General features: G+C 46.0%; 1 protein-coding gene across 1 annotated transcript in view; it reads right to left on the bottom strand.

The window, feature by feature from the left end:
• The window catches only part of vps39 (VPS39 subunit of HOPS complex), a 123,256-nt gene extending 118,240 nt beyond the window's left edge, over positions 1–5,016 (bottom strand). Inside the window, exon 1 of the mRNA XM_073040368.1 lies at positions 4,849–5,016. Coding sequence (XP_072896469.1) covers positions 4,849–4,921 — 73 coding nt within the window. The 5' untranslated portion in view covers positions 4,922–5,016. The remainder of the gene's footprint in view (positions 1–4,848) is intronic.
• Between the last annotated feature and the right edge of the window lie 14,201 nt (positions 5,017–19,217).

Raw genomic sequence — 19,217 nt, 5'->3', positions numbered from 1 at the left:
CTCTGCCTTATAAAATGTGCAAAGCAGCTTAAAGGACTTGCTGGAACCTGGGCCTTCATTTAATGTCTCAACCTAAAGCAGCAGACCCCCTCCAATATTCTTCTGAAGTATAATTTTTTCAATTTATGTCTAGATACGTGAACCTATTCCCTTGGGACTCAGCGTAGTAAAAAAAGTTTAAGGTATTTCTACATATTTCTTACATTTTTTGTTAAGGAATATATATTCCCCTTGCTCTCAAAGGGCTAGAAATTGCTGTCCCAGTTCTCCAACCCAAAAATTACCACCCACAGTTTCCCATCGCCCACACTGGGCTAGAGTCAGAAGAGAAACCTCATGATCCCAAAGATTCACAGCAGCAGGGCCTCCAATACATCAATGAGGAGATGAAGCTCCCAAAACATTCTTGATTGCTTTTAAAATTAAAGCCCAATGTCCAAATTCAATGGCTATAAAGCAGAGGGGTCTTTAATGGTTTGTTTGAAATGCCTTTGATACTTAAGCAGTTATTACAAGGAATAATTAAAATGGAATTAAAATAGGTTTTATTACTGTCACATGCACCAACAGTGAAAAGCTTGATGATTTGATTGTATATTATCAATATACTATCCTGTCAAAGGGTCTTGGCCTAAAATGTCGACGGTACTTTTTTCCATAGATGCTGCCTGGCTTGCTGAATTCCTCCAGGATTTTGTGTGTGTTGCTTGAATTTACAGCACCTGCAGATTTTCTCTTGTATATTATGATCATTTGAAACAACTGCACACTGAATGACATTTCGGTTCAGAGTCCTGCTGGAGATGCATATTCCAGATTGGGTGGTGGATCTATTTCAGTTGAATGTAAATAATGTTGGCACCACATTGCAAAAATTGACTGGCACAGTGACATAACAACTCAAGCAAAATTCAAACTCAGCAAGCAAAATTTTTGGATAACTAGTGATATTCAAAATAAATTTTCACAATTCTGGGAGAAAGCAAAGTTGTTTTTAATTGGATTTCCCTCCTTTTATCTAGTTGAATGTGGTTTTAGTCAAGTATTTCAGCTGTTAGCAAAAGCTCGCAACCATCTTGATGTTGTGAAAAAAGGTGATCTTCAATTATCTTCAACCAAGTGCAACCAGACATTCAAAAACTTGCTAGTTTGCATCAGCTGCAAGGATCTTACTAAATATCCAAAATAACAATATAAGGTGCTTTTCTGGAAGAATTTTATACAGTATATAAATGTGCTATTCAGAACTTTGATTTAGTTTTCATATACACCTGTAACATTATGTTTAACATATAATTATAACCTGCTAAAACATAAATATTGACTATGTTAAAATAGTTGGTACAGTTGACCAAAAAAACAACTTTAAAAACTAATGGAGACTACGGAGGGTGGGGGCCACAGAGGTAAATGAAAGTCAGAAGACAGCCACAAGCAGAAGGTGGTTGAGAACCACTTGTCTAAAGGGATCGCTAGTATCAGAATCAGGTTTATTATGTGACATGAAATTTGATAACTTAGCAGCAGCAGTTCAATGCAATACATAACCTTGCAGAGAGAGAGAGAGAAAAGAAATAATAAAATAAAACATAATAAATAAGCAAGTAAATCAATTACGTATATTGAATAGATTTTAAAGAATGTGCAAAAACAGAAATACTGTATATTAAAAAAAGTGAAGTACAGTCAGCCCAATTTATCTGCGAGTTCCGCATGTGCAAATTCAACCAACCACGAAGCGAGAAAACCCAGAAGTGCTCTTTCAGCACTTGTTCGAGCATTATTCGCCTCATGTCTCATTCGTTTGCTACTTTGTTCCTGTGAAAAAATGACTCCTAAAAAGCAATTACATGGTCAAAGCAATGGGATGGCTGGCTGGCTATGTAAAGTGCTACAGCTTCAAGAATGTAAAGATCACGGGAGAATCGGCATCGGCTAATGCCGAGGCTGCAGCAGCGTTCCCAGAGGAGCTCAAGAAACTCACAGAAGAGAAAGGCTACCTTGCAAGATTTGTTTGATGATACAAAGAAAAAGAGAGAGCTTCCTATAACAATGTTTCTAACTAAAGCATCTGCAATTCAGAAGTCTGACGTTCAACGCTTGAAGATCCTCAGCCCTGAACCTCCACAGTTCCAGACTTTAGTATTATTGAGCCTCCTCCAAAGTGTCCTTATTCCCTAAACAAGACAGTGTAACAACTACTGTACGGGTATTACAAGTTTCACTCATTGTTTGGTCAATGTTCGCCTCGCGTCTCGTTCGTTCGCTGTTTTTGTTGTGAGTGAAAGGAACATGTACAGTTTTTTTCCCTGTCAATATTCCCTAACCAAGACAGTGTAACAACTATTTACATAGCATTTCCATTGTATTAGGTGTTTTAAGTAATCTAGAGATGATTTAAAGTATATGGGAGGATGAGCATAGGTTATATGCAAATACTACGCCATTTTGAACTTTGGACTTCAACATCCGTGTTTTTTGGTATCCGTGGGAGGTCCTGGAACCAATCCCTCACGGATAAGGAGGGCCAACTGTTGTGTCCAAAACTTCAATGTCCATTTAGGAATTGATGGCAGAGGGGAAGAAGCCGTTCCTGAGTCACTGAGTGTGTGTCTTCAGACTTCTGTACCTCCTACCTGATGGTAACAGTGAGAAAAGGGCATGCCCTGGGTGCTGGAGGTCCTTAATAATAGACGCTGCCTTTCTGAGACACTACTCCCTAAAGATGTCCTGGGGACTTTCTAGGCTAGTACCCAAGATGGAGCTGATTAGATTTACAACCCTCTGCAGTTTCTTTTGGTCCTGTGCAGGATCCCTCCATACCATACAGTGATGCAGCCTGTCAGAATGCTCACCACGGTACATTTATAGAAGTTCTTGTGTGTATTTGTTGACATGCACATATCACCAAGTTGTTTCAATGACTCGGTTGTTTTATCCATCATCCTAGCCCACACAAGTAGTACTGATCCAGAAACATAACAGAATATTTAACCGTAAATCCTGGTTCACTTTTCATTAGTTTCTATAGAAGTACACAATGAAAAATAGCTGAGAGAACCACTGAGAATTATTTTAAAGCATAAGATTTTAAAGTCCCAGTTTAATGTGTATATGATGCTATTGGAACACAGCAGGATGACAGGAAGGAATATAACAACAATTAAGCTGTCCTTGGGCACGTTCTACCATTCGGTTAAATCTTAGCTAAACTTCATCTCTATTTTTTATCCTGACTGCTTAACACAAACCAACAACATATAACAAAATCAGTCATATTTGTTTTAATTTCTTAGCCTCCATAAGATTTTGGAAAAGACAGATCCAAATCTCCATGTTCTTTCTGCAGAAAATGTATTTCTTGTCTTGCTGACCCCCTCTACTTACATAGCTGTTGTTAGTTCTAGACTTCCCAGAGAGGAATAGTATCTTACGCCATTGTCTTTAATCAACTTGAACCTCAATAATATCATCTCTTCACCTTCTATATCTGAGGAAGTAAACAAGTCCATACCACCTGTCCTCAAAATCTAAGCTTTCAGCCTTGATATCACATAATTCTAGGTGGTGGGGTGGAGATACATCTCTACCAAAAGCACACATTCCCTCTGCTAGCCTCCAGGTCACCCTTGGGCAAGGTGTTGACATGATCAGGGTCATGTGAAGCTGTAGGAGCAGGTAATGGATGCTCGTATGAACAGCTGGTACATATCACAAGTCCTGATTATGCAACCACTGACGTCAGGCAGACAATCTCAGAAGAGTATTGATAATGCCTGGGGTCACCTGTTATATGAAGTCACTGCCCAGAAGAAAGGAATGGCAAATCACTTTTGTAGAACTATTTGCCAAGAACAATCATAATCATCCACATCATACCACACAGCTCATAATGACGATCATAGAATTGAAATTGATCTGTGACATACTCAACACCTTCACCCCACAGCTCTTTCCCTTTCATACACTCTTTCTTTCACTCAGATCCTACGTACGTCTCTGTATGCTGTGAAAAGAGTTAGAGGTTTGCTATACCAGCTCTGGGAATGAGGAATTTCAAGTGTAGGTTAGAACTGAAGAAGCTGGTTTATAGTACTTGGAACAGAGGCAGCTGAGAGGAGATTTGGAAGAGGTGTACAAGGTCATGATGGTATAGATAGGATACACTGAAATGATCTTTTGGTGTTAGTGGATAGTTTGAGAACCAAATAACTGAAACAAAGCACTAGAAAATACATTATCATGTTTTGAAAAAGACACAGAACGGTTGTGATCTTGAATTCACTGACTGTTAAGGTAGGAACACTGAGTACAGGACACGTCAGAGAATATATCAGACAAAGAAACTATGGAAGAACAGGAATAAATAAAACAATCCTACAAGCAAACATAGATGGGCCAAGCAGATTCAAAGGAACTGTGCCAAAGGTGGGCAACTACAGTAGACAAAGGTGATGCCACCAGCCTTTTCTCACAGCTAGCGCAGGAATATCATTATGCCTTCATTAAAGAGGAAACCGTGCTCCAAAAGTGAAAAGACAGCATGTTGTTTTAAATTGAAAACTGGCCAAACCCGGGAGAAAGAATCAGTTGAACCAATCTCTAGTCCCACCGATTTTAGTTTGGTTACTTTGATGATGTCATCATCAGGCGACACAAACGTTGTTCTCTGCGTACCGAACACCGGAGTCGATATTTTAACTACGTAAACGGTGTTTATTTTAACGGTAGTACCGTCTTGCCTCAATCCACCAATTTCTAACATCCCGTCTAGGATCCCTGACAACCCCTGCTCCTCCTGTCAGTCTCACCCCACAGGCGAGAGAGCTCCCCGGCCCAGCACCTTACCCCAGGCCGCCATGCAATCGATCTGCAGCGGCAGCTTCTCCAGGATCGGCACCGGTTCGTACGCATCGTGCATCCTGGCGGTGGGTACGGCCCGGCCGACTGCCCAAAACAAACTCCCGGGGCTCGGGCCCGCGCGCGTCCTCCGAACGCCGGCGCGCGCGCTTGCGTGCCTGCGCACGGGAGTCCCGTGACCAACGTCACGTGCGCCGCCCTCGTTCCGCCCCGCAGCCTCCCGCAAGTCTGCGCATGCACTAATGGGGCCACGGAAACAGTGGGGAAAGATCTAGCCGTTTTGCCGAGCTGAGTGTAGGTACGTTCATGGGCACCCGGCTGACGCGGAAGGTGCCTGGGAATAAGATTCTAGAGAAGTGTTTTTAAAAAAAAGGTCCTTCGTGGGTTCAGGTCCTTAGTAAATATGATCAGGGTGCTATTAGGTCATCTACTTGCACCCTGACTGTGGGGAGACCTCCAACCTCCCGGATAACCACATCTGCACCGAGCTGCAACTCCTCACGGAACGAGTTACGGAACTAGAGCTGCAGTACAGGAGAATGAGGAGGTAATAGATAGGGGCTACAGGGAGGTATTCAGCCCTAGGTTGCAGGAGACAGGTAACTGACCATCAGGAGGGAAAAAAAGGTGAAGAGTAGCTCTGAGCCGTTGCCCTCAGTAATAAAAGTACCGTTTTGGAAACTATTGAGGAGACCACCTACCCGGGGGAAGCCGCAGCAACCCGGACTCTAACACCAAGTCTGGTGTTGTGGCTCAGAAGAAGAGATGCGAAAAGGACTGCAGCAATGACTGGAGATTCTATAGTAAGAGGAATAGAGACAAGGTTGCATGGATGTGATAGAGACACCCGGATGGTATGTTGCCTCCTGAAAAAAGATTATAGCAAAGAGGCTTCACTCAGAAAAAGCAATGGAAAAAAAGGCTCAAAATTTTTCCCCTTTCTCTTCAGCTAGAACAATAGAGATGGCAGGCAGGGTAGTGAAGTGCTTCTTGTGGGATGTGGGAAGGCAGGGAGTCCTCTAGTTTCCCTGACCACTACAACTGTGAGAAGTGCATCCAGCTACAACTTCTAACAAACTGCATTAAGCAGTTGGAGCTGGAGCTGGATGGACTCCAGAACATTCAGGAGGCTGAAGGGGTGAGAGATAGGACATACAGAGAGTAATTACACCCAGGGTGCAGGACACTGGGTGACAGTCAGGTAGGGAAAAGGGGTTAAGGAGCCAGTGCAGAGTACCAGTGGCCATCCCCTTCACTTTGGATACTGTCGGGGTGGGGATAACCTAACAGAGGAAAGCCACAGTGGTCAGGTTTCTGCCTCTGTGGCTCAGAAGGGAAGGGAGGGGGAAGAGGAGGCACGCTATGGTGATAGGGGATTCGTTAGTTAGGGAAACGGACAGGAGGTTCTGTGGGCAAGAATGAAATTCCCAGATGGTATGTTGCCTCTTGGGTGCTAGGGTCCAGGACGTCTCTGATCAAATCCTCAGCATTCTTAAGTGGGAGGGTGAACAGTCAGAAGTCGTGGTCCATGTAGGTGCCAATACATAGGTAGGATGAGTGACGAGGTTTGTAATAAGGAGTTCAGGGAGTTAGGTGCTAAGTTAAAGGGCAGGTCTTCCAGGGTTGTGATCTGAGGATTGCAACCTGTGCCTCATGCTAGTGAGGCTAGAACTAGGAAGACTATAGTTTATTACATGGCTAAGGAGTTACTGTAGGAGGGAGGGCATAAGATTTTTGGATCATTGAGCTCTCTTGCAGGGAAGGTGGGACCTGTACAGAAGGGACAATTTGCACCTGAACTGGAGGGGGGGACTAATATCCTCGTGGGAAGGTTTGTTAATGCAGCACAGTGGAGTTTAAACTAGAGTTGCAGGGGATGGGAATCAGAGTGCCAGAACAATTAGTGGAGAGGTGGTGAGGCACATGTTGGTAAGACCTCAGACAAAGTCAGGAATCAAAAGGTTGAACATGGTACAACTAGAGTCCTCAGCTGCTGATATTTCAATGCAAAAAGTATTGTAGGAGAGGTGGATAATTGTGCTAAAGATGAGTTAGCTGGTTTACAAAAAGGAGGCAATATGTAGTGAGGAGAGGTTGCTGATAGGGCAAAATTGCAGTTAACAGGATGAGTTGTAATGTAAAAAGCAGACAACATCAAAAAGGGTGAATATAGGACTGAAGGTATTGTGTCTGAATGTGCAGTATACAGAATAAGGTAGATGAACTTGCAGCACAGTTGCAGATGAGCAGGTATGATGTTATAGGCATCACTGAATCTTAGCTAAAAGATTATAGCTGTGAGCTTAATGTCCAAGGATACACATTTTATTGAAAGAATAGATGGGGGGGGGGGAGCGGTAAAAACAGAGAAATCAAATCATTAGAAAGAGTTGACATAGTTTTGGAAGGTGTTGAATCATTGTGGATAGAGCTAAGAAACTGCAAAGTAAAAGACACTGGCGGGAGCTGTATACAGACCCCCAAACAGTAGTAAGGATGTGACCTACAAATTACAATGGGAGATAAATGCATGCCATGAGGGCAATGTAACAATAGTCATGAGGGACTTCAGTATGCAACTAGGTCAGAAAGATCAGGCTGGTTCTGGATTCCAGGAGGGGAAATTTCTAGAGCGCCGACAAGATGGCTTTTCAGAGCAGGTCGTGGTTGATCCCACCAGAGTATCAGTAGTTCTGAATTGGTGTTGTGTAATGAACCAAAATTGATGAGAGAGCCTAAGGTAAAAGAACCCTTAGGGAAAGTGATCATAGTATGATTGAATTCACCCTGATATTTGAAAAGGAGAAGTTAAAGTCAGATTGAGGAATATAGAGTAGCAACAAAGGAGCTTAAGAAGGGGCTGAGCAAGAAGGGGCATGAGAAGGCTTTGGCGAGTAGGTTTGTGAAGGGCAGATCGTGTCTAACAAGCCTGTTAGTTCTTTGAGGAGGTGCCAGGCATGAGGGTAGTGCAGTGGGTGTGATCTACATGGATTTTAGTAAGGCATTTGATAAAGTTCCACACAGTAGGCTTATTCAGAAAGTCAGAAGGCATGGGATCCAGGGAAGTTTGGCCAGGTGGATTCAGAATTGGCTTGCCTACAGAAAGCAGAGGGTCATGGTGGAGGGAGTACATTCGAATTGGAGGGTTGTGACTAGTAGTGTCCCACAAGGATCGGTTCTGGGACCCCTACTTTTCATGAATTTTATTAACGACCTGAATGTGGGGGTAGAAGCTGGGTTGGCAAGTTTGCAGATGACACAAAGGTTGCTGGTGTTGTGGATAGTGCAGAGGATTGTCGAAGATTGCAGAGACATTGATAGGATGCAGAAGTGAGCACAGAAGTGGCAGATGGAGTTCAACCTGGAGAAGTGTGAGGTGGTACACTTTGGAAAGACAAACTCCGAGGCAGAGTACAAAGTAAATGGCAGGATACTTGGTAGTGTGGAGGAGCAGAGGGATCTGGGGGTACATGTCCACAGATCACTGAAAGTTGCCTCACAGGTAGATAGGGTAGTTAAGAAAGCTTATGGGGTGTTAGCTTTCATAAGTCGGGAGATATAGAGTTTAAGAGTCGCGAGGTAATGATGCAGCTCTATAAAACTCTGGTTAGGCTACACTTGGAGTTCTGTGTCCAGTTCAGGTCGCATAGCATTGGAAAGGGTACAGAGGAGATTTACCAGGATGCTGCCTGGTTTAGAGAGTATGGATTATGATCAGAGATTAAGGGAGCTTAGGGCTTTACTCTTTGGAAAGAAGGTGGATGAGAGGAGACATGATAGAGGTGTACAAGATATTAAGAGGAATAGATAGGGTGGACAGCCAGCGCCGCTTCCCCAGGGCACCACTGCTCAATACAAGAGGACATGGCTTTAAGGTAAGGGGTGGGAAGTTCAAGGGGGATATTAGAGGAAGGTTATTTTACTCAGAGAGTGGTTGGTGCGTGGAATGCACTGCCTGAGTCAGTGGTGGAGGCAGATACACTAGTGAAATTTAAGAGACTACTAGACAGGTATATGGAGGAATTTAAGGTGGGGGTTATATGGGAGGCAGGGTTTAAGGGTCGGCACAACATTGTGGGCCAAAGGGCCTGCACTGTGCCGTACTATTCTATGTTAAAAGAGGAAGAGCAGATATCAGACCACTGGAAGGTGGTACTGGGGGAACAAGGGAATAGTGAGCGTACTATGTAAGGATTTTGCACCAGTCTTCACTATGGAAGACACTAGCAGTATGCCAGAAGTTCGAGAGTGTTGGGTGGGGGGGGGGGGGGGGGACAGAAGTTAGTGCAGTTGCCATTACTAAGGAGAAGGTGCTTGGGAAACTGAAATACGTGAAGATAGATAAATCACCTGAACTAGATGGTCTGCACCCCAGGGTTTTGAAAGAGATGGCTGAAGATATTTTGGAGGCATTAGTAATGATCTTTCAAGAATCAATAGATTCTTATGTATTTCCGGAGGACTGGAAATTTGCAAGTGTCACACCACCCATCAAGAAGGGAAAGAGGCAGAAGGAAGAGATTATAAGCCAGTTAGTCTGACCTGAGTGATTGTGAAGATGTTGGAATTGATTGTTACGGATGTAGTTTGAGAGTACTTGAAAGAACATTGTACAATAGGACAAAGTCAGCATGGTTTCCTTAAGGGAAAACCTTGCCTGACAAATCTGTTGGAATTCTTTGATAAAACTGCAGGCAGGATAGACAAGGAGAAATGGTGGATGTTGTTTATTTGGATTTTAAGAAGGCCTTTGACAAGGTGCCATACATGAAACTGATTAACAAGTTAAGAGCCCATGATATTACAGGAAAGATACTAACATCAATAGAAAATTGGCTGATTGGCAGGAGACAGTAGAAATAAAGGGAGCCTTTTCTGGTTGGCTGCCAGTGACAAGTGGTGTTCTAAAAGGGTCTGTATGTTATATATCAATGATTTGGATGATAGAGTTAATGGCTTTGTGGATGATACGATGCAGGTGAGGGGAAGGTAGTGTCGATGAAGCAAAGAGACTACAGAAGGACTGACACAGTGTCGGGAGCGTATGCTCATGCACTTTGGTAGAAGGAACAAAAGAGTAAGACTAAATGGAGATAAAATACAAAAAAAAGATGGAAAAGAACTTGGGAATACTTGTGTAGGATTTCCTACAGGTTAATTTTCAGGTTGAGTCTGTGGTGAGGAAGGAAAGTGCAATGTTAGCATTCATTTCAAGAGGACTAGAATATAAAAGCAAGGCTTTTATAATATTGAGGCTTTATGAGGCACTGGTGAGGCCTCACTGTATTGTGAGCAGATTTGAGCCCCTTATTGGAGAAGGTTCAAAGGAGGTTCATGAAAATGATGCCAGGTTTGAAAGGCTCATCAGATAAGGAGCGTTTGATGTCTCTGAGCCTATACTCACTGGAATTCAGAAGAATGAGAGGTGACCACATTGAAACCTGTTGAATGGTGAAAGGCCTCAATAGAGTGGATGTGGAGACAATGTTTCCCATGATGGAGGTCTAGGACCAGAGGAGACAGCCTCAGAAAAGATGGATGTCCATTTAGAACAGACTTGGAGGAATTTCTTTAGCCAAAGTAACTGTCGAGGTCGAGTCATTGGATATATTTAAGGCAGAAGTTGATAGGTTCTTGATTAGTCAGGACATGAAGGGTTACAGGGAGAAGGCAGAACATTGGGGCTGAGAGGAAGTGCATCAGCCATAATGAAAGCAGAGCATGCTTGATGGGCCGATTGGCTTATGGGTCAGTCTTATCACTGCCCTTAAAGGCACTAGATAAAGTTCAAACATCGAGATTATGTTGTAGTTCTATTAAATCATCCCCAGTTTCGGCATTGCCTGTAGAAATGGGTGAAGTACCTTTACATCTACACAGGTTACTGTTAGCAATGGTTTACTGGGTTAATGTAAGAGTGTGGCGACCCAATTACTAGCACACTCGAACCGGCTGACAATTAGCCAGAGTGCAGGCAAAGGAAGATAGCCTCAAGGGGTTTCAGTATGTGCCTCTCGAGGTATCGGGTGGGGGAGACAGGCTTTAAAGCAAGACTGTGAATTTGAAATAAACTTATTCTTTGGCTGCAGTTTATCGACTCCGTGTCGTTATTTCAGCGCTGCATGTAGCACACCGCTACAGTTGGTGACCCTGACGGTCCAAACGTTTTTTTGGACCGGAGATGACAGATGCTGCATTTGTTAATGCGGTTTCCTTGAAGCTGCCAAGCTTCTGGACGCTACAACCTCACCTATGGTTTCAGCAAGCAGAAGCCCAATTCCATGTTCGGCAAATAACCTCAGAGGACACCCGTTACTACTACGTGGTGAGCTCCCTCGACCAGGACACAGCGGCCCAGGTCGCGGAGTTCGTACAGTCTCCCCTGGCGGATGGCAAGTACACGGCATTCAAAGCCCTGCTCATAGGGACTTTCAGGCTCTCCCGCCGCGAGCGAGCTGCCCATTTACTGCACCTGGATGGCTTGGGAGACAGGCCCCCATCAGCTTTAATGAATGAGATGTTGTCTCTGGCCGACGGACACACACCCTGCCTCATGTTTGAGCAGGCATTCCTGGAGCAGCTGCCCGAGGACATACGCCTGCTGCTGTCCGACGCGGATTTCAGCGACCCCCGGAAGGTGGCAACCCGGGCGGACGGGCTGTGGAACGCCAAGAAGGTGAGTGGGGCGTCCATCGCACAGATCACCCGGCCACGCTCCCAGCAGCAAACCAGTCCAGGCCCGGCCGCAGAGCCCGCTAAACCCAGAGGCCGGGGTGTGGAGCCCAACGAGCAATGGTGTTTCTACCACCAGCGGTGGGGCGCAGAAGCCCGCCGTTGTCGCCCGCCCTGCCAGTTCCCGGGAAACGCCAGGGCCAGCCGTCGCTGATGGCTACGACGGCTGGCCATCGGGATAGCCTCCTGTATGTCTGGGACAAGCAGTCGGGACGCCGGATTTTGGTCGACACTGGTGCCGAGATCAGCGTCTTACCTCCGACGAGTTACGACACCCGCAGCAGGGCGCCGGGTCCCCCCCTGCGGGCCGCGAACGGCAGCACTATAAAGACATGGCACCCGTACGGTGCAGCTACGGTTTGACTCCAGCCAGTTTACGTGGGACTTCACACTGGCCGACGTAGCCCAACCGCTTCTGGGTGCGGATTTCTTGCGGGCTCACAGCCTACTGGTCGACCTGCCCAGGAAGAGACTGGTTCACGCCGAGACCTTTCAGACGTTCTCCCTGGGTGCAGCCCAGTTGCCAGCCCCTCACCTCGGCTCCATCACGCTGTCCGACAACGACTTCACCAGGGTCCTGGCAGATTTCCCATCGGTTCTGGCACTGCAGTTCGCGGCAGCCATGCCCCGACACGGCGTACAGCACCACATCCTGACCCAGGGACCACCCCTCCATGCCCGCGCTCGGCGGCTTCCCCCGGACAAGCTCTGACTGGCGAAAGAGGAGTTCAAGAGGATGGAGGAATTGGGGATCATTCGGCGGTCCGACAGCCCATGGGCCTCCCTCCTGCACATGGTGCCCAAAGTGACAGGGGGCTGGAGACCGTGCGGCGACTACCACAGGCTGAACGAGGCTACAACACCGGACCGCTACCCGGTGCCGCACATTCAGGACTTTGCAGCAAACCTGCACGGCGCACGGATCTTCTCCAAGGTAGACCTCATCCGCGGATACCATCAAATCCCGATGCATCCGGACTACGTCCCCAAAACGGCTCTCATCACCCTGTTCGGTCTTTTTGAGTTCCTCCGCATGCTGTTCGGCCTGAAGATTGCCGCACAGACGTTCCAGCGGTTGATGGACGCGGTGGGACGCGACCTGGACTTCGCATTCATCTATTTGGATGACATCCTCATAGCCAGCAGCAGTCGTCAGGAGCATCTGTCCCACCTCCGACAACTCTATGCCTGGCTGAGTGACTATGGTCTAACGATCAACCTGGCCAAATGCCAGTTCAGGCTCGACACCATTGACTTCCTGGGCCACAGGATTACCACAGACGGGGCAACCCCTCTGCCCGCTAAGGTAGATGCGGTCCGCCATTTCCCCCGACCCACCACGATCAAAGGCCTCCAGGAATTCGTAGGTATGGTCAATTTCTACCACCGCTTCCTCCCTTCAGCTGCCCGGATCATGCGCCCCGTTCGCCTTGCTGTCCTGTCCGGGCAAGGACATTACCTGGGACGAGGTGTCCGCCGCCGCTTTCATTCAAACGAAGGATGCCTTGGCGAATGCCACGATGCTAGTGCACCCCAGAATGGACGTCCCTACCGCCCTCACAGTGGACGCATCTAATACGGCAGTCGGTGGGGTACTGGAGCAGCTCATCGCGGGCCGCTGGCAACCCCTGGCGTTTTTCAGCAAACACCTGCGGCCACCCGAGCTCAAATACAGTGCTTTCGACCGGGAGCTGTTGGCGCTATACCTGGCAATCCGGCATTTCAGGTACTTCTTAGAAGGTAGGCCCTTCACCGCGTTCACGGACCACAAACCGCTTACCTTTACATTTACAAAGGTGTCCGATCCCTGGTCGTCCCGCCAGCAGCGCCATCTGTCCTACATCTCTGAATACACGACGGACATCCGGCACGTCTCGGGTAAGGACAATGTCGTGGCGGATGAGCTCTCTCGCCCTAACATTCACGCCCTTTCCCAAGGGGTAGACTTTGAGGCAATGGCTGAGGCACAGCTGGCAGATGAGGAGATCCCGTGTTACAGGACCGCAGTCTCCGGTTTGCAGCTCCAGGACCTCCCCGTAGGCCCAGGTGAGAGGACCCTACTCTGTGACGTCGCCACCCGGCCAGCCCCGTCCCGTCATCCCGGCACCTTGGCAGCGACATGTTTTCGACTCCATTCATAACTTGGCCCACCCCTCCATCCGCACTACCGTCCGGATGGTCTCCAGCAGGTTCGTTTGGCACGGACTCCGCAAGCAGGTCCGTGACTGGGCCAGAACGTGCATGCACTGCCAGACGGCCAAGGTGCAGTGACACACCAAGGCCCCACCGCAGCAGTTCCACCCCACCCACCGGCGTTTTGACCACATTCATGTGGATATCGTGGGCCCCCTGCCAGTGTCGCGCAGGGCGCGGCACCTCCTCACTATCGTGGACCAGTTCACAAGATGGCCAGAGGCGGTCCCACTCACCGACACCACCTCTGAATCTTGCGCCTGGGCACTGATCGCCACCTGGGTGTCCCGCTTTGGTGTACCGGCCCACATTACCTCCGACAGAGGCGCCCAGTTCATCTCCAGCCTGTGGTCAGTGATGGCCAGCCTGTTGGGGACTCAGCTGCACCACACCACTGCCTACCACCCACAGTCGAACAGACTGGTGGAGCGTTTCCACCGTCACCTGAAGTCGGCTCTCATGGCACGCCTGCGAGGAGCTAACTGGGTGGACGAGCTTCCCTGGGTCCTACTCGGCATCCGCACGGCGTCCAAAGACGATCTGCACGCTTCATCAGCCGAGTTGGTGTACGGCGCACCCCTGGTCGTTCCCGGGGAGTTCATACCAGCCCCAAGGGGGCGAGAGGAAGAACCCGCAGCAGTCCTGGGCAGACTACGCGAGAGGCTCGGTGCCCTGGCCCCCATACCCACTTCGCAGCATGGGCAGCACCCGACCTGCGTACCCAAAGACCTGCAGAACTGTAAGTTTGTGTTTGTACGACGGGGCGGGCATTGGCCACCGCTGCAATGGCCCTACGAGGGGCCGTTTACGGTGCTCAGGAACAACGGGTCCACGTTCGTGCTGGACGTTGGGGGGAGAGAGGAGGTTTTCACGGTGGACCGACTCAAACCGGCCCATGTGGACTTGGCGCAACCGGTCGAGTTTCCGGCACCGCGGCCGACCTCCCCAAACAGGGCCCGGCCCAGACTGTGGACATTGGGGGGTGTACCGCCGGTTCTGGGGGGGTGGGGGGGGGGGGTTTATGTGGCGACCCAATTACTAGCACACTCGAACCGGCTGACAATTAGCCAGAGTGCAGGCAAAGGAAGATAGCCTCAAGGGGGTTTCAGTACGTGCCTCTCGAGGTATCGGGTGGGGGAGACAGGCTTTAAAGCAAGACTGTGAATTTGAAATAAACTTATTCTTTGGTTGCAGTTTATCGACTCCGTGTCGTTATTTCAGCGCTGCGTGTAGCACACCGCTACAAGAGGACAATATTGGCAACATTAGTAGTGTTGAGAGCACTGCATTAATAATTTTTGGTGCATGGAAAATGAATGGGCACAAAATCTTAGGTTGTTTAATGTGGAATATGGTCCCAGTGTGCATCAGGGGTTCCCAACATGGAACCCACGGACCCCTTGATTAATGGTAGAAATCCATGGCATAAAGTAGTTTGGGAACTCCTGCTATGGTATATTTAATATTTCAATACTATTATAAATTTATTGATTAAGCATTCTTGGTTTGTTTACAGAATTCATATGGGTTATTTGTAAGAAGTATGTGAATGGCATACGTCATTATACCACCATGTCAAAATGAGCACCTCACTAAAGTAACATGAAGTAAACACTTTTTCCCAGGCTCATGTATTTCCCTTTTGATTAATTTCTGGAGTTATAAAACACCACAACGGCAAGGAGTAAATTTTAAAATGAACCCTAGAGAGAGACGTTTAAGTTATTTAAAAAAAATGCAGCATGTATTTCTTCAGAAAAGGAGAGAGACGTTCGAGTTAACAAAAAGGTAAAATAGATCAAATTCATGGGCTCAAACAGTGAGTACCAGGCAATGATGATAATAATAAAAAATGCAGAAATGACTGGTTACAATGGAAATATAGACATGGTCGATCGCACATCAGATAACTGCCTGATGTATACTGAACAGAATGAGCACTCTTTTAAAGCAATCGGAATAGCCAATAAGAAAAGAGTGCCACTTTGCTGAGTGCAATTGGTGGAAAAGCATAGTTTGCTTAGAAGTTTGACTGCTCCAACCAAACCAGATGAAACGAGCTTTGCTGATTTCATGAACATGATGCAGGAACATTCAGAATCAAAATTGTTGTTGATTGAAGAATGCTTTAGGTTTCATAAGCAGAATCAACAGGAAGGGGAGTCCATTTTAGTTTACATGGCTGAATTGAAAGTTGTTTGAACATTGAGTTTATTATGGCTTAATGAACCATAATGCCAGTTAAATGAGAGATCATTTAGTTTGTGGAATCTTACAAGAAAACATTCAAAAATGGTTCCTAACTGAAGCACAAGTCACATTTAAAAGAGCCCAATAGAGTTGCAATCAGGAATGAAAGTGAGCATGAACAAAATTGCACTAAACAGAAACCTGCCTGGCTGAAGAAATTGTGTTTCCATTGTGGCAAGGTCTCACACACACCAGAATAATACAGGTTTAAAGGTGAAACTTGCAGAAAATGCAACAAAGTAGGACACATGCAAACAGCATGTTGGGCAGACAAAAATAAATGGACTGCACAAGGAAGAGAAAAAAAACTAAAAAGTTGCAGTTTCAAAAACAGCACTAATCTGCATACTATTGATGGAAAATCTGATGAGAGTGACACAGGGCTGGGTAGTCTTGAACTTTAAAGTATGAAAACTAATAATAGACCACCAATATGGCTTACACCAGAAATGAACAGCAAATTAACTAAAATGGAATTGGACACTGGAATTCCACCAAAATGAGTTTGCACTGCATTTCAAAGATACGGAACTGTACATATCCGAAGAAGAACTTACACTGAAGAAAAGATATCTCCTGTGGGAATTATATTTGTAACAGAGAAATATGACAATCAACAAGCCACATTGAGCTTGTATGTGGTAAAACAGGAAGGCCAGCATTGTGAGATCGTAATTGGCTGAGACAATTACAACATTATTGGAGATCCATCCACTATTTGCATGCCACATCCCCAGCAATAGACTCAACTGAAAGCAGATTAAGAAAGGTACTGGATAATGCCACTTTAGTGTTCAAGGATTGCTTTGGAAAACTCATATATCAAAGGTAAAAGTGTTAAATGAAAATGTCATACCCAAATTTTACAAAGCGAGTCAGGTTTCTCATACCATCCATGATAGGGTAGCCAGTGAGCTAGATTGCATAAAGACTGAAGAAATTCTGTCCAAGGTTGAATGGAGCCCCTGGGCAATACCAGTGGTCCCAGTAGTCAAGAAGGATGGGTCTGTCAGGATCTGTGGTGATTTTAATGTCACCATCAACCCTGTACTGAAAGTAGATCAATACCTTCTGCTCAGGATAGAGGATATCCTTACAAACCTTTCTGGAGGGAAACACTTCAGCAAAGTGGACTGAGGTCTGTCTACAGATGGAGATGGAAGAAGAGTCCAAAGTGTTTTTCACCATAAAGGGCTTTACCACAATCTGCACCTGCATTCTGGCAGAAAGCAATAGATCAAGTGCTGCATGGCTGCCCAGAGATGCACTGTTACCTGGGTGGCATCATTTTTGTTAGAGAGGATGACAAGAAACATCTCCAAAATATCAAGACTGCGTTAAGATTATCAGTTCAGAGTGTGACACAAGTATGAATTATTTAAGCCAAGCATCATTTACTGTGGTCACACCATTGATGCACAACTGTGTTGAGAAAATTAAAGTAGTGGTGAATGCCAAAGGATGTGTCACAGTTGTGGTCCTTTTTATGATTTGTCAATGACTATAACTGGTTCCTGTCAAATCTGGCTACTGTGCTCCACCCTTATGAACTCATCACTCCAGAAATTAGTTGAAATGAACTCATTACCAAGAAATGGGAATTGGTAGTGTTTAAGCGGCTTTCCAAAACATAAAGGAAATGGTGGCATCAGACCTGTGCTCATATATTATGACCAACATTGTCCAGTGAAGCTTCCCTGGTATGCCTTACCTTATGGTGTAGGTGCAGGAATGTCATGTTATAAATGATGAAAGTGAGCACTCCATAGCCTTTGTATCACATTCCCTTACCACTGTAGAGATTGAGAGGTCTTGAGTCTGATTTGAGGGAAAATACATTTCAACGAGCACCTGTATGGGAGAGAATTTACTCTCGTTAGAGATGATCAACCACTGGTGTCCATTTTCAATTCACAGAAGGGTGTTCCACTAACAGCAGCAGCATGAATGCAGAGATGTGCTGTTTCTTGGAGGACACAATTACGAGATTGAATTCAAGAGGACAAGTTATCATAGAAATGCTGATGGATTGTCCTGTTTACTCTTGGAAAAGGAAACACCTGAAAAATTTACAAAAGAGGACACTCCTCTTACTTTATTCTCCCTAATGCAAATAGAAAGTCTCCCTATTATGGCCAAGATGGTCCAAAGGGAAACCAGAAAAGACACCACATTGTTTGTCTATATATTGTTACGAATGAAGGGAGCAAAGTCTTTTGCTTTTTGCAATTCCCTTTTTGAGAATCGCAAAATCGCTATTATTTCGGGTCTGATACCCAGGAAATGAGAGAGATACACAGCATGTCAGTAATGAGAGAGACACAGGATAACAGCAAAGGCAGTTGTTATAGACAACGCAGAATACACAAGGTGGGTTGTCTCCTATTGACAAAGAGAGAGATTACTGCTATTGTCTCTTGAAGGAGGAATTGTGTATTGAGTACTGTACTATTCATTGAAACCCCTCAGGGGACAACCAGAGTGGTCTGGTTGAGGGATTGCATCATCCCAACCTGATTGACATCTGAGACCCCGTGAGTGAGGATAAAAGTCGGGTCTGGGGAACACCCCTCAGACACACCAGGAGAAACGCTAGAAATCCAGTGACAGCGTTTTATAGCGAAAGCCAGTGAGAGCTCGTGTGTGTCCTCCCTTGCCTGGGTGGCGGGCTCACCACGGAAGAACGGTTTAGCTAAAGGAGAGGTCATACTTGAACGGCCACAACAACGAGACACCGACGGATCGAAATCATAAAGGAAGGTTGGCAAAAACAATAGACTTTTCCCATTCTTCTATCTCTCTTTCTCTCTCTCCAACAATTGCAACACAGCGACAAACACTGCAGCCTGTGTGAACTGAAACGAACTTGATATTTCCATCGGACAAATCATTATCCCCAGACAGCGATAGAGCTTATTTCTTATTGATTGTTATTATATCCGCACTTTTAGGTTTAGTATTGACGACGTATATTATCTGTATATTTGCATTATTATTTTTGTGTATTTTTACTAATAAATACTGTTAAAAATAGTATCACCAGACTCCAACGGACGCCTCTATCTTTGCTGGTAAGTAACCCAGTTATGGGGTTCATAACAATATGGCAATCCAAAATGGCTGGAACATCCAGTAGAAATTCCAGTTTCTGCATTTTCACCAGTGTCATGATGAAGTTGCCC

The sequence above is a fragment of the Hemitrygon akajei genome, chromosome 3 (assembly GCF_048418815.1).
Source record: "Hemitrygon akajei chromosome 3, sHemAka1.3, whole genome shotgun sequence".
Lineage (NCBI taxonomy): Eukaryota > Metazoa > Chordata > Chondrichthyes > Myliobatiformes > Dasyatidae > Hemitrygon > Hemitrygon akajei.
Note: the sequence above shows the minus strand (reverse complement) of the source record. Positions and strands in the feature narration are given on the sequence as shown.